Consider the following 14473-nt stretch of genomic DNA (forward strand, 5'->3'; position numbering starts at 1 on the left):
AAAGAAAGAAAGAAAGAAAGAAAGAAAGAAAGAAAGAAAGAAAGAAAGAAAGAAAGAAAGAAAGAAAGAAAGAAAGAAAGAAAGAAAGAAAGAAAGAAAGAAAAATCTATAATCTCTAACAAAAAAGTCCTGCAGGTGCTCCCGTTCACTGCTGCCATCATCTCCCCGGAGGACATGGGATTTTCTGATCTGTCCTGCTATACTGCTGAGCCCCTCAAGCTGCGGATGCTGGGCCTGGTCTTGGCTTATCCATCTTCAGAATCAGCAGCTCCCCCAGAGAGGAGGGCCCAGGGAGGATGGAGCCCAGCCCCCTGCCCCATCTCAGGGGATGCACCTTCTCCTCCTGGATCCTTTCTTCGATCCGCTGGGAGGCCACTTCATGGGCCCTGAACAGGGCGATGGTGCTGGTCACGTCTGGGTCCAAGATGTTTCCATTGTCATCTCGTACCACAAGGTCGAGTCCAAGCATTCTGGAAAGACAGGGAGAGTTGGGGTGGCCGGATATCCTTGCGTGAGAAAGACCCTTCAAGACTGGGCAGTGAGGTAGCACAGTGGATAGAACACCAGTCAAGAAAACCTGAGTTCAAATCTGGCCTCTGACCCTTCCTGGCTGTGTGACCCTGGGCAAGTCACTTCACCCCCATTGCCTAGCCCTTTACTGCTCTTCTCCCTGGCATGGGGATGGGGCAGCTTCCTTTCTGCCTGGCGGCCAAGGGCGAGCTGGGGCAGGCAAGCCCTGGAGGGGTGGCCGTGGGGATGGAGGCTACAGTCCTGGGCCTCTACGGCCAAAAAGCCAAGGAGACGGGGCTGGCTCCCGGGCAGGGCCATGACGGCCTTAGAAAGCTCCCAGAATTATACTGTAGCCGTATCAAAAGTCCTTGGTAAGGGCTTAAAGAGGGCCCGGCCTTGCAGGGCCTTCTTCTGTGGTGACACCCTCCTGTGGGCCTCCCCAGGATCCCATCAAAGACCACCCTAAAGCACCAGAAGGGGTCGCTGGGGCCCTCGGAAGAGCTTAGCCAAGGGCTTCCCTCACAGCCATTCCAAGAGGGTGATTGTCCCCTGGAAGGCCTGACAGAGAGGGAGGGGGCACGGCGAGCAGGGCCGGACCGGCCCAGGCAGGAACTTGGCTCACCTGTTGCCATGGTCAATCTTGGCTGTGACCTTCTTCTTGAGCTCGGCCAGCTCGTCCTTGGGGAGGGTCCCCGACAGGATCTGCGACCTCCACTCGATGAGGCTGTAGGTCATCTGCTGCAGCTGCCGGAAGAGGGTGACCTTGTTGTTCTGCAGGGAGAAGGGAAGGAGACCAAGATGGCGCCCGCGGCCAGGCTCTCCCGCAGGGAGCTGCTGCCTGCTGACGGCCATGGCTTGGAGCTCTGCCTGGTCTTCCCGGATGCGTTTGGCAGTCAGCAGTGGGACCCTGGATTGGAGGACACGGAGTCCATCCCCAGGTTTACAGATGAAGAAACTGAGGCACAATGAGTTTAAATGACATAGTGCCTGAGGGAATGGAGTGAGATTTGAATCCAGATCTTCATGACTCCAGGATCTTCCCTGAACTATTCTCCCTTCTCTAAGGGTGGTCGGGCAGCTTTTTGACTTGTAGGGACTCTTCCTTCCACTGCTGAGTGGGAGCCTTGGGAACCTCCACTTACGGAAATGTCTACACTATCCGAGCTCACTAGAAACTCCACCCACACTTGCCCACAGGAGAGTCCAGGGTCAGTTGTTGTTTTTTAAACCCTTGTCTTCCATCTTAGACAGAAGAGAGGGAAGGGATAGACAATTGGGGTTAGGTGACTTGCCCAGGGTCACACAGTGAGGAAATGTCTGAGGGCAGATTTGAACCCAGGATCTGCTACCCAGCTGCCCCAGAGGCAAGTTTTGAAGCCAGAATTTCCTGAGTGCACGTATGATCTCTGTATGATCATGCTGTATCGTCTCTTCATTTTAAGTCAAACTTTGTTTGGATGTTGAGATCACAGGGAAGGTTCAAAGAGCCTGTAATTAAATCATCTTGATGGATAAGAGGCAGAGCCTTATGGAAAGCCCATGCCAGAGGTGGGTTTTGAACTCAGAGCTTTTGAATTCTGAGCCAGGGCTCTTCCCGCCTGTCTGCTTCTGCTAAGCAGGAATTTTGAGAGTTTCTCCATTAGCAAACTATTCTCAGAAGGATGTCAACAGCTCAGTTATTACATTAATAATATAAAAACAAAACAAAAACCCTTCACAAGTAAAGATAAGGAAGACAGAATTAGACAGTAGATTCTATGGGAAAAAAGATCTGGAGGTTTTAGTGGCCTACAAGCACCACACTAGTAGTGGCAGGTGGGGAAAAAAAAGCCTAATAATAATAACTGGGCATCTGGGTGGCACGGATCTTGAATTCTAATCCTGCCTCAGACACTAGCTGGGTGACCCTGGGCAAATCACTTGACCTTGTTTGACTCAGTTTCTGTATCTGTAAAATAAGCTGGTAAAGGAAAAAGCAAACCACTCGGTTTCTTTGCTGAGAAAAACTCAAATGGGGTCACAAAGAGTAGGACCCAACGGAACAACAACAATAATAATAGCTAAGATCTATATAACATGTGCCAGGCACTGTGCCATGCTCTCTAGGGAGTCCTATCAGCCTCCTTGTGTCTGGGATGCATAATGCTATATATAATGCTATACTATTCACTCATTCGTTCATTCCTTATTGATCCAGCACCTACTTGGTGCAGCTCAGCCTCCCTGAAGTCCGCTTCATTCTCTAGTCAACCCTGGGTCAAGGCAACCACGTCTGCCCTGGAGGCTCCTCATTGTGCCGAGAGTGACGGAGAGACCAGAGCCCTGGAGGCAGCAGTACGGGGGGGGGGGGGGGTTGTCCCACTGCTGCCCATTGATGACTCCATTGATGGACTGGTCTTGGGTGAATTTTTGTTTCTTTTTGTTTGTTTGTTTAATATTTTATTTATTTATTTTTTTTCTTTGAGCCTCACCTTCCATCTTGGAGTCAATACTGGGTATTGGCTCCAAGGCAGAAGAGTGGTAAGGGTGGGCCATGGGGGTCAAGTGACTTGCCCAGGGTCACACAGCTGGGAAGTGTCTGAGGCCAGATTTGAACCCAGGACCTCTCATCTCTAGGCCTGGCTCTCAATCCACTGAGCTACCCAGCTGCCCCCCAAATTTTTGTTTCTTAATCCCTCAATGTGGATGATTCTTCCCTTTTTTTGAAGGCTTAGAGTTCAGCCCAAGATCTGGCACACAGTCAGTGCTGACTGACGGACTGACATCTGGTGTTGTCTGTTAGCTCTGGGCGCCATATTGGGGAAGGACATGGATCAGCTTTAGTGGCTCTGTAAAGAGGAGGCCAGCAGAGCAAGAAGCCCAGCGACGATGCCTTAGGAGGACCACTTGAAGGAACTTCAGGTATTTGGCTTAAAGAAGACTTGGGAGAAAAGCGGAGTCATAATCATTTCTTCAAGGATGTAAAATGCTTTCTTGTGGAAGAGGGGTGAGATTTGCTGGATTGACCCCAGAGGACAACAGCGGATGGAAGTTATATAAATTATATAGAGGGAGAATTCAGGCTAAGCAAAGGAAGAACAGCTGGGTGGCCCAGTGAATAGAGGGCTTCGCCTGGAGTCAGGAAGATTTGAGTTCAAATCCGAGCTCAGGCGCTTATTAGCTATGTGACCCTGGGCAAGTCATTTCACCCTATTGGCCTCAGTTTCTTCATCTGTAAAGGATGAAATCTTTCCAAGAAAACCATGAATGGGGTCATGGAGCGTTAGATATGACTGAAACCACTGAATAACAGTAAGGAAAAACAGCCCGCTGGAAAACGAACCGTCCTGGGAGGTTTAGAGTCCCTCCCACTGGAGGGCTTTGAGCAAAAGGAAGGTTGTGGAGATGATTCTTCTTCAGCTCAGTAGCCTCCGGGGTCCCATTCGGTAACTGTGATTCCAGATCATTTCCGGCTCCAGAAAAGTATAAATGAGGGTTTTGTCTTCTAGAGCTCATTTCTGATAAGCACAGGCCCACCCAGGCATCTCATTCAGAGAGGGCAATTTTGGTGTCAAGCTGAAAAGGTCCTGAGAAGCCTCAGAAGGGGGTCAGAAATCAAGCCTGCAGCCTACTTCGTGCTATCTGACATTCCCAGTTGGTAAGAAAAATCAGTCTTAATTCATAGAACCCAAGATTCTTTGGGATGAAAAGGATGTCACCCGTCCTGGACCCAAGGGTGAATCCCCCCTGCTCCACTTCTTCCAGGGTGATTAGATGATTAGATTAGATGAGCAGCTTGCTGAGTGATGGCCTCATTATACGCAGCACGGGTTTGAGAGGACTCACAAATACGTATGTGGCAGGCGCGGCTTTATTCTTGCCCCACGTTCCTTCCTCCTTAGTTTCAATTAAATTAGAGCCTGTCAAAGGCATTTTAATGAAGACCTCTGCGTGCCAGGCCTGAGTGCCAAGCCTTCCCCAAAAGGAGGGCGAGCACAGCCACTCTGTTTAATTTCCCTGCCATCAGAAAGCCTAACAAATGAGCCAAAGGCCTCAATTGTCCCCTTTGCTTTAAAGAAATGAATATAGAGGGTGCATTCTGGGAGGTCTCCAGAGGCAGCCGTTGGAAGAGGAAAACAGAAATGTGGAAAAAGTCATAGAGTTGTACCTCTGAGAAAGTCCAGCTAGTTTATGAAAGGAATCACAAGTCTAGATCTAGAAGGAACCTTGATGGCCAATTGGTCTGATCTGCTCATTTTACAAATGGGGAAACTGAGGTCCCACCTTGTCCAGGATCAAGCTCATTGGTCCATAGGTCTAGAGCTAGAATAAACCATGGAAGCCATCTCTTCTGTTCCTTTTATTTTACAGATGAATAGACCCACATATATAGTATATATAATAGTGCCCAGTGAGATAAAGGGATTTCATAAGCCTCCCACGCCTTCCTCCCCTATTTATAGACAAGGAAGTGAAGGTCCAGGGAAGAGTATAACATTTGTCCAACATTTTCTTAAGTCTAGACAATCAGCAACACAATAAATCAAGTCCTGATTTATAAAAATAAAAAAGTAAAACAGAATTTGTCCAAAGTTACACAGATACTAGGAGTTGGTTTTAGAAAAAAAACAAACGGATAATTTGATTTAAAAACAAAGGAAAGAGGAAAATCAAATTAGCAGCATCCAAAATAAAAGAGTGAATTCATCACCAGTGAAGAGGAAATTCAAGCAATCATTAGGAGCTACTTTGCCAATAAATCTGAGAATCCAGGTGAAATGGAGGATATTTACAAACATATAAATTGTCCAGAAATCGAATCTCAGCTCAGAAAAAGAAATTGCGCAAGCCACCAGGACTCCCTAAGAAAAAACCTCCAGGATCAGATGGATTCCCAGGTTGAATTGTCAGCCATTTAAAGAACAATCCATTCTAATACTATATATAGAAATGATCGGGCAAAGAAGGAGCCCTACCAAACTCTTTCTATGACACAAACCTAAGCCAGGAAGGTAGGATTCAAACCCAGGGCTTCTGCCTCCTGAGCCAGTGCAGTTTCTATTACCGCATGGAAAAGTCCATCCAGAAAAGTCAGAACGGAGGGGGAGGGAACAGGAATCCAACCATCACTTTTCTCTTTACATGGTAATTACCACATCGCGTCTCCCCTCTCATTAGCTTCAGAATTGGAAGGAAGCACAAGAGGGAGGGGGCTTCTTGTGGGCCTGCAGATCGTATATAAAATATTTGAAAAAGTGAGTGAAGGTTTCATAGGAATGTTCTTTTCCTGGTAATAAACCAGACGGACCTCACTTGGAGCTCTTTCGCTGCTGAAATTACCCCTGGAAGCCTCAACGCAGGCATTCGGTGCCCACCACCAGCTTCGAAACATCAAGTTTGAGGGCGATTAATCTGGCTGGAAAGAAAGAACAAATCACGACGGCCGCCCCATGCCCAGGATCCCGGGTGGAGAGCCAAAAGGGACTTCAGAGGCAGTTTGGTTGAAAGCAATCATTTGAGAAAGGAGGGCCAGAAAGGCTGAGTGAGGTCATCGAGATGTCCCCCCACCCGGCAGAGCTGGCTGCCTCCCGGCCAGGCCCGGCCCCCGGACCGTCCTGCCCCGGACAGGCTGTTTTCTTTTTTGCATGAATGAATGAAAAAGCATTTACTAAACGCTTATGAGGGGCAAATCTGGCCCTTCCTCTATCTGCTTGGCCGCTTTTCAAGCTGTGCCGGTTCTCGGACCTCCTCTATCTGCTGAAATCTGTCTCCGAGCATCCGTCCCTCTTTTAAAGCAGAAGCAGACTCGGAAATCGGAAGGCGAAGCCACCATGGCGGGGCTCTCTCGGAAGCGCCCTGTTGGGTCATGGGTGGCTCATTCTAGTAGGGAGATGGGCCAGCAGATGCTTGCCCAGGATGAGGTCTGGAAAGGGGAAAGGCTGGAGATCGGGAATGCACGGCTGAAGGTCTTGCTTGTTTAGCCCGGAGAAGAGAATAAGGCTCAGAAGCAGACATGGCAGTATTACACGGGGCGGCCAGGGAAGGCTCATTCGGTGCATCCTACTTTCTTACAGATGAAGAGCAAGGAGGTCCATTACAAGCTAAATTCAGATTTCTCAAAAACACCTTCTAAGATGCAGAGCTGCCCCCCGGCCCCGGGGAGACTCCGCTTGGAAAGGGGGCGGAGGAAAGTGGCCAGGATGGTTTTATCAGTCAGTCATGGCAGTCTGATTTGCACTCAGGTCCCCCCATTCCTACTTCCTAGTCTAGCTCAGGCTTTTCCTACTATCCTGCACAGATTGTGGCCTCCAAATCTTCCAGGGGCTGTCATATGAAAAAGGCATTTGATTCAACCGATTGGACTCCAGAATCAGAACTAGGATCCATGGGCAAAAATGACAGGAAGTAGGTTTTGGCTCAGGAGAAAGAGAAATTTTTAAATAAATGAGAGCAACAGAAAGTCAGAAAGTACAATGGCAGGGGGGCAGCTGAGTAGCTCAGTGGATGGAGAGTCAGGCCTAGAGATGGGAGGTCCTGGGTTCAAATCTGGCCTCAGACACTTCCCAGCTGGGTGACCCTGGGCAAGTCACTTGACTCCCATTGCCCACCCTTACCACTCTTCTACCAAGGAGCCAATACACAGAAGTTCAGGGTTTAAAAAAATGTAAAAAATAAATTAAAAAAAAATTGGGAGGTTCTGACTTCCAAATGATTGCACGTAGATGTTCTATGGCCATAGGTGGGAGACATGGTCAAAGGATGAACGTTTGCAGGGCTACCCAACGTTCTTTTCCCATTTTAAATCTAGTATTCTTTTTGGCTTAGATAAAAGCTTCCCTCCTCCACTCTGCAATATGACAGAGATAAACACAGGCCTTCAGCTGAGATATCTGGAAGAGCTCCAGCTACCAGTGAGTGTGTTGGTCCCAGCTGTGTGGCACATTCTATTTGCCCAAGAAGATTGGGTAGATCATAATTGAAAGAATATGAGATGAATCCACTCTAACTCCCTACCATACCAGTAAAGCAGTGGCTAAAGGCTGACTTCCTGGTTCTCCACAATGACTCTTCAGCTAGTTTGCTGAAGTGGTAAGAGCACCTCAAACCAGGGCTGGAACACCTGGGTTCTAGTTCCCTAACTTCTCCTTTCCTGGAGAATCTGGGTTGACTCTGTCATTTATTATCGGGGTGACAGGAGGTGAGTCACTTCCTCTCCTAATTCCCAGTTTCCTCATTTATAACCTAAGATTCTGTGATCTTGTGGGCCCTGAATTTCCTCTTCTTCAGTTGAAGCTTTCCTAGGTCCTTTGATCAGTCATCAAAACCATGTTCTATGAGTTCCTTCACCATCCCAGTCACCCTTCTGCTGAAGTGGGACATACCCCAGCTTGTCAATAATCTGGAAATGTAATAAAACAAGAGCATCAGATTTTGGGTCTGGGGACATTTCCTCCTCTGTCACTGCTGCCCTCCCCTTCCCTCCATCCTCCTATTTCTTCCTATTTACTGGCTTCTTCTCTGTCACCTCTAAATACACCCAGGTCTCTGGGCTCCATCCCTTAAAAATAGGATTGGGTCATTGAAGCCAATGCTCTCCCCAGAACTTCTTCAGAAAACCATCTACACTCTTTCTCTCTCTTACTAACCTTTAGCATCCTGGTTCCATGGTCGTCACTCAACTGAAAACACTCCCTCCAAGGTTACTGATGGACTCCCCAATTCTCCATCCCCATCCTTCATGATCTCCTTTTAGATAGTATCTGGCACTCCTAGATACTCTTCTCTGCAATATCTTGATGGTATCCTCACTTGGTTCTCCTTCCCACCTAAAAGACCATTTCTTGATCTCTTTTGCTAGGGATCACATCTTCTAAGGGTGGCTGAACCCCAAGGCTTCGTCTTAGCTCCCTTTCTCTCTCGATCCTCTCATAACTTAATGGCACCATCAGCTCCAACTTATTTAATTTAATTTCTGTAAATATAGGCTGTATCTAGAGATATAGCCCAAGGGTTTCTCTGGAGCTACCACCCAATTTGAATAAACAATTCCTCTGACAATGGGAATATGGTGCCATTGTGAATCGGATATCATGTGTCTGTGTTCAGACTCAAATTGGGCTACATATGGCCTTCCAGGTCCCTTCTACTTCCGAGATTCTCTGGCTCTGTGTTGACAAGTAGAATTGAGGTTCACTTTATCCCAAGCAGTTGTAAGGAAGGGTGGGGACTTACTCTCAAGCATCTCTAGGGCAATTAAAAAAAAAAATTCCCAACCTATCCTTGGACATTACCTAACCGCCCTTCCTATCATCAGCTCCTCCTCCAAAGCAAATATGTAAGAGGAGAGTTGGGGGTGGACAGTGGAGGACACACCCAGGGCTCTTAAGTCATACTTTTGTTCCAAAGAGCTCTCTTAAGTTTTCCTTCAACAAACATTTCTCAAGCTCCAGGCCATTAAAGAAGTCTTCCCATCAAAAAAACAGCCCCCCAAACTAGGGAGGCACACCTCAAACTTATCTAGAACATTTCCTGTTTCTTCTTCAGCTATTGAAAATGCCCACAAATAAGAATGAGATGACCACTGAGGGAGATCAGCTAGGATGGTCACACAGGAAATCCTCCATTTTTGAAAATGCTCTTCGCTCCTGCCTCTCCTGCTGGGAACTCGACCAGTGTCTTCTGGAGCAGGGCCCAAGTGAAGAAGCTATCTCTCCAGAAGAATGCTTGGCCTTGCTCCTGTGAGGCCAAGGCCACCGAGAATCTCATGATTACTAAAGACAAAGGCCACAGTCTTGGATAAGAAGAGGGCTTGGGAGTGAAATCTGGGCTGCCCTTGAGAGGGATTCAGGCCACAGTGAGACAAAGACAAGGCTATTAGGTGGTAAGAGCTTCCATTCTGGCCAATATTCCTGGCTTGAGGCAGTGTGGTACAGTGGAGAAGGCTCTGGGTTGAGAGATTTGTTTAGGGTCACACAGAGTAATCAACACGGACACCTCCGAACTGGGAATCCACTGAAGTGTGATGTATAAATAGAAGATGGACAAATTGGATGCAGTGCCTTGGGAGAAAGCAAGAGACTTCTTCTACAAAAGAAGGCTAATCCCATGGCAAGGGCAAGGAGTTCCACCATCTAGCAACAGAGGCAGCCCAGGGTAGTAGAGACCTCTGGAGTCTGGTCCCAGGTCTGTTATTAACTGGTCGTGTGTTCTTCTTGGTCGCTTGTCAAATGGGTTGTTGGTCTAAAGATCGCCCGAAAATCTTCCAGCCCTGAGATTCTGTAATTCCACGAGAAAATGCTTAATGCCTTGGAAACGCGAATGGCAGAACCCATCAAGCAAGGAGGAAGATGGAGAATCAATAACAGACACAGGCTCCAACAGGGTAATTGTTTAAAAGAGTTTTCCTGGCTTATCACCATTGAGTCAATCAAGAGCAGCCAAGAGACATCTTGAAATATCGACAGGTAATAAAGGACCTTGTTGACCTTGAAGGGCCAGGGTTCTCGGAGCATTTCGTTTCCTACCAAATGCAATGCTACTTGTGGAAAGGGAGGCTTCCACTGAGTCATTTTTAGTGCAGAATATTAATATCTACACTTGCGATAGTAGATAGAGAAGTCGTGTGCTACGGAGGAAGAGTACAGGGTTGGGAGTCAACGGCCCGTGACCTTAAGGTACTTCCTATGACCCAGATTCAAACTTCACTTACTGCCTATCAAACTTCAGGCAAACGACAGGGCCTCTCTTTGGCTCAGTTGCCTCATTTGTAAAATGAGGAAGTTGGATTAGACGGGAAGGGATGTCTGGTCTTTACAGTCCTATATTTCTTGCCACTCTGCTACCAACTGGAATAGGTTCTGGCCTCATAATCTAAGAATTTCTAGAATGGTGGAAGTCAGGAAGAATTGAGTTCAAATCCCACCAGAGACACCAGCTGTATTAACCTCTCTATGGCTCTGTACAAGATAAGTTTCTAAAATGTTTTCTAAGCTCTAAATCGGTGATCCCATGACAATGGTGAATCCTTGGCCCCCGTCTCCTTGTCTTGTCGCCCATTCTAACGAGGAGGCCGGGCACAATTATCTAGTGGACACAGGGAAACTTTTATGTACTCATCATTCATTCATTCTTTCAGAGAGAAGACCTTTGAGACACCTTAGACAACAAGGAGATCAAAAAGTTAATACTTAAAGAAATGAATTCAGACTTTACATTGGAAGGACAAATGTTGAAGCTTAAATACTTTGGCCCCAGGATAAGAGGACAAGACTCAGTGGAAGAGATCCTGATGTTGGGAAAGACTGAAGGCAAGAGGAGATGGTAGACGATGAGATGGATAGATAACGTCATGGAAGCAACAAGCATGAATGTGAACAGACTTTAGGAGAAAAGTGGAACAGAGAAGAGCCTGGCGTGCTGTGGTCCATGGCGCCATGAAGAATCTGACAAAACTGAATAATAAACAACATGAAAAAGACCGTTACTAAGCCCCTTATATGGAAGCTGGTGACACTGTTTACCCAAGACATGGCCCCAGATCACACGGAGCTCATAGTAAGACAAATATGAAAGTAGCCAATACTGTAAGGCATTATCCACTTATGAAGCTCTAATGATCAGGACACGGTTTAATATAACAAGTCTAAATCTGATTATCCAGAACCTCACATAATTCCTCCCACTCACTCTAGGGTTCCAGTCCCTCTTTGGGATGCGGGAGATGGGTGATCCCGGGCTATTTTCTAATGCTCTAAGTTGAAAAACAATTGACCCTGAACAGAGTGAAATCAAAATGACCCAGTATGGAGCCAGAGAGGAGATTTGCACTGGCCTCTTTCCAAGCTTCTTGGCAGAGGCGGGGGCCTATGGGTGTGCAGGACTGTATAAAGTGTCCGTTCTTCTTCTGGGTCTCAAGGAAACTCACCACGTAGAGCTTGTGCCAGATGACCGCCCATTCTCGAAGGGTAGACGTGAGTTCCTGCACCAGGGGCACCTCGCTGGGAATCACCGTCTCATGTTGCCTGGAGAGAGAAACAGAGCCCTGCCTGAGCGGGGGGTTTCCTCAAAGGAGACCCGGCCAGCGGAAGCTGGTTAGGGCCCCGTTTCCAGTTTTATTGGCCAAAATTTGACCACTGGTCTGGCAGGAAACTCGATGGAATCTTTGCGATTTGGGGGAAATTCACCTCATTTAGTTAGGTCTTGGGCCATCCGCAAGCATGGCCTGAGCCTGTGAGAGTAGAACACTCCTCTGTCACGGATTTCTCCATTCTGGAGTTCTTGAATATCAAATTGCATTAACTACATTATTAGCAAAGGCTTTAAGACAAGGGGAAAGGAGGATAAAGGAAGGGAAGAAGGGTTTATTTAGTACCTACGGTATGCCAAGCACTGTGCTAAATGGTTTACAAATATTATCTCAATACGTGCACAATCTATATCGTAATATGTGCCTTCTTGGGGAGGGAGAGGGATGTGAGAGGAAGAGAGCATGGATGGCAAAATATCAGAAAACATTAAAAACTATACCCATGTGTAAAAAAATTAAACAAATATCAGCTCATTTGAACCTCGTAACAACCCTAGGAGGCAGGTGCTATTATTACCATCATCCCCATTTGACAGATGAGAAAACTAAGGCAGACAGGTTAAATGATTTGTTCAGGGTTTCTGAAGCCAGATTTGAACTCAGGACTTCTTAACTCTAGGCTTAGTGCTCAGTTCACTGTGGAACCAGCTGAAGAAGATTCCTAAGGAGACCCTGGACTCAGAAGGAAACTGGACTGGATTTGGAATCAGTGGACCTGGGTTCTGATGTCTATTTTGCCATCCACTGGCTCTTGGCCAAGTCACTCAAACTTTCTAGGTCAGGATTTTTTTCATCTGTCAAACAAGGGGTTTGGCCTGGGTCAATCGTACTTTGGAAGGTAGCCATGGCTAACCGGTGTGGTATGAGTTTCATTAAATGGCAGCCATTCATTCAATAAACATCTGGCTAGGCGCCAGGCACTGTGCCAATAAGCTCCCTGGATACAAGAAGAAGCAAAAGACAGTTCCTGCCTTCAAGGAGCTCCCAATCTAATAGAAAAGCCTCCAATCAAATGGACTCGCAACGGAACGCCAACAAGCAAGGCTTCCAGTTCATTCAACGTTCCCGAATCTTTGTGGCTATGAACGAAAGTTTGAGGATTCCTGAGCTGGGCGATGGAGGAGGCCCCTTTGAGCTCTACATCCTGTGAACACCGTGCCAGATCTTCTCCCCTATACTTTCTGCCCAGAGCTCAAAGAAGGCAGCCTGGGACCCTGCACAGAGGGAGTAAGGAGGGAGCAACCTCGCTACACAGTCCCAAGCCCCAGATGCCCTTCACAGAAGCATCCTGAGTCTCCTCATCCATGAGAGCCCACCATCCTCCCAGCACCCCATACAGCCTCCTATCGGGGCCGCAGACCCACAGAACGCTGCCAGCTCTCCATCCCCGTAGAACTCCTGGGCCAACGTCTGCTTTAAACCTTTCCCCAGGGGGCAGCTGGGTATCTCAGTGGATGGAGAGCCAGGCCTAGGGATGCGAGGTCCTAGGTTCAAATCTGGCCTCAGACACTTCCTAGCTGTGTGACCCTGGGCAAGTCACTTGACCCCCATGGCCCACCCTTACCACTCTTTTGTCTTAGAGCCAATACACAGTACTGACTCCAAGATGGAAGGTGAGGGTTTAAAAAAAAGAATTTACTTATAAATCCATTTGATCTTGGGAATAAATGAACAAACCTTTCCCCACCTCCTTCATCCACCTGCCTCCCAAATATTAGTGTTTTCTCCCAAGATTACCTCCCATTTACAAAGTATAAAGCTTGTATGCACTTAGCTGTGGGCACCTGGACTCTCCCGCAGGGTCCCAAGGGGTTCAGGGTCTCTTTTGACCTTCCTCTGTATCCCTATCGCTTGGCATAGTGCCTGGCACACAGCAGGCATTTATTAAACGTGGGGATTGATTGATATGGGAAAAGATATTTTTTAAAAAAAGGAAAAATAGAAGAAAAGAATGTCATGGGAGGACATGATGTGTGTGTGTGTGTGTGTGTGTGTGTGTGTGTGTGTGTGTTGTCCTTCATCAAACTGGCCAGTGAGGATGAGGAGGAGAGAAGAACAATATTTATATAATATTTATGTAAGCATTTATGTAATGTAGTGCTTAGACTTTTAGGAAGCCCCTTTATAAATGCTAGTGATAGAGCTGAAAGGTCCTTGAAGGCCATCTAGTCAAAGGTCTACAGTGACCCAGAGAGGTCACACGGATGACAGAACAGGCAGGAGAAGTGGTTCAAGTTTCCCGGTTCAATGACTTCAAGGCTCAGTGCAGCGCCCTCCCCATTTGAAGAAGGCATTAGAGGCATTCTCATCCCCATTTAACCCATGAGGGACTCAAGAGATATTAAAAACCTTTGCCGGGGGACAGCTGGGCAGCTCGCTGTTTTGAGAGCGAGGCCCAGAAACAGGAGATCTTGGATTCAAATTTGACCCCAGATACTTCCTAGCTGTGAGATCCTGGGTAAGTCACTGACCCCCTCATTGCCCAGCCCTTTTGCCCTGGAACCAATACACAGTATTGATTCCAAGATGGAAGGTGAAGGTTTAAAAAAATTTTAAAAATGTGTCGATGCTCACCCGGTTGACCACCACCCTCTGGGGTGTCCTCACAAGCACTCACCCTCGATCCTCCACCGTCGCCTCTTTCAAATGAATGTATGTTTCAGGGAAAATCCCCTACAAAGAGAAGAAAAGGGGTTACGCGGCAGCAAAGCCACCCAGCGACCATCAACAGGCATCTAGCAAGCACCGACTATGCCGGGCTTTGCGCCAAGCCCTGGAGACACGATGACAAAAAAATAAAAATAAAAGCAGCCCCTGGAATGAAGCGGCTCACGTTCCATCAAGCTGACATGGCGAAATATACGGAGGGCCGTTATGGCCTGGACCTGCCTCTGACAC

General features: G+C 47.4%; 1 protein-coding gene across 1 annotated transcript in view; it reads right to left on the reverse strand.

Annotated features, from left to right (window-relative positions):
• DOCK5 (dedicator of cytokinesis 5) overlaps nucleotides 1–14473 on the reverse strand; it is a 159235-nt gene that overhangs the window by 116367 nt on the left and 28395 nt on the right. Inside the window, exons 4-7 of the mRNA XM_044659253.1 lie at nucleotides 14193–14248; nucleotides 11414–11510; nucleotides 1133–1281; nucleotides 335–470 (exon numbers count right to left, since the gene is read on the reverse strand). Coding sequence (XP_044515188.1) covers nucleotides 335–470; nucleotides 1133–1281; nucleotides 11414–11510; nucleotides 14193–14248 — 438 coding nt within the window. The remainder of the gene's footprint in view (nucleotides 1–334; nucleotides 471–1132; nucleotides 1282–11413; nucleotides 11511–14192; nucleotides 14249–14473) is intronic.

This window comes from Gracilinanus agilis, chromosome 2 (assembly GCF_016433145.1).
Source record: "Gracilinanus agilis isolate LMUSP501 chromosome 2, AgileGrace, whole genome shotgun sequence".
Taxonomy (NCBI): Eukaryota; Metazoa; Chordata; class Mammalia; order Didelphimorphia; family Didelphidae; genus Gracilinanus; species Gracilinanus agilis.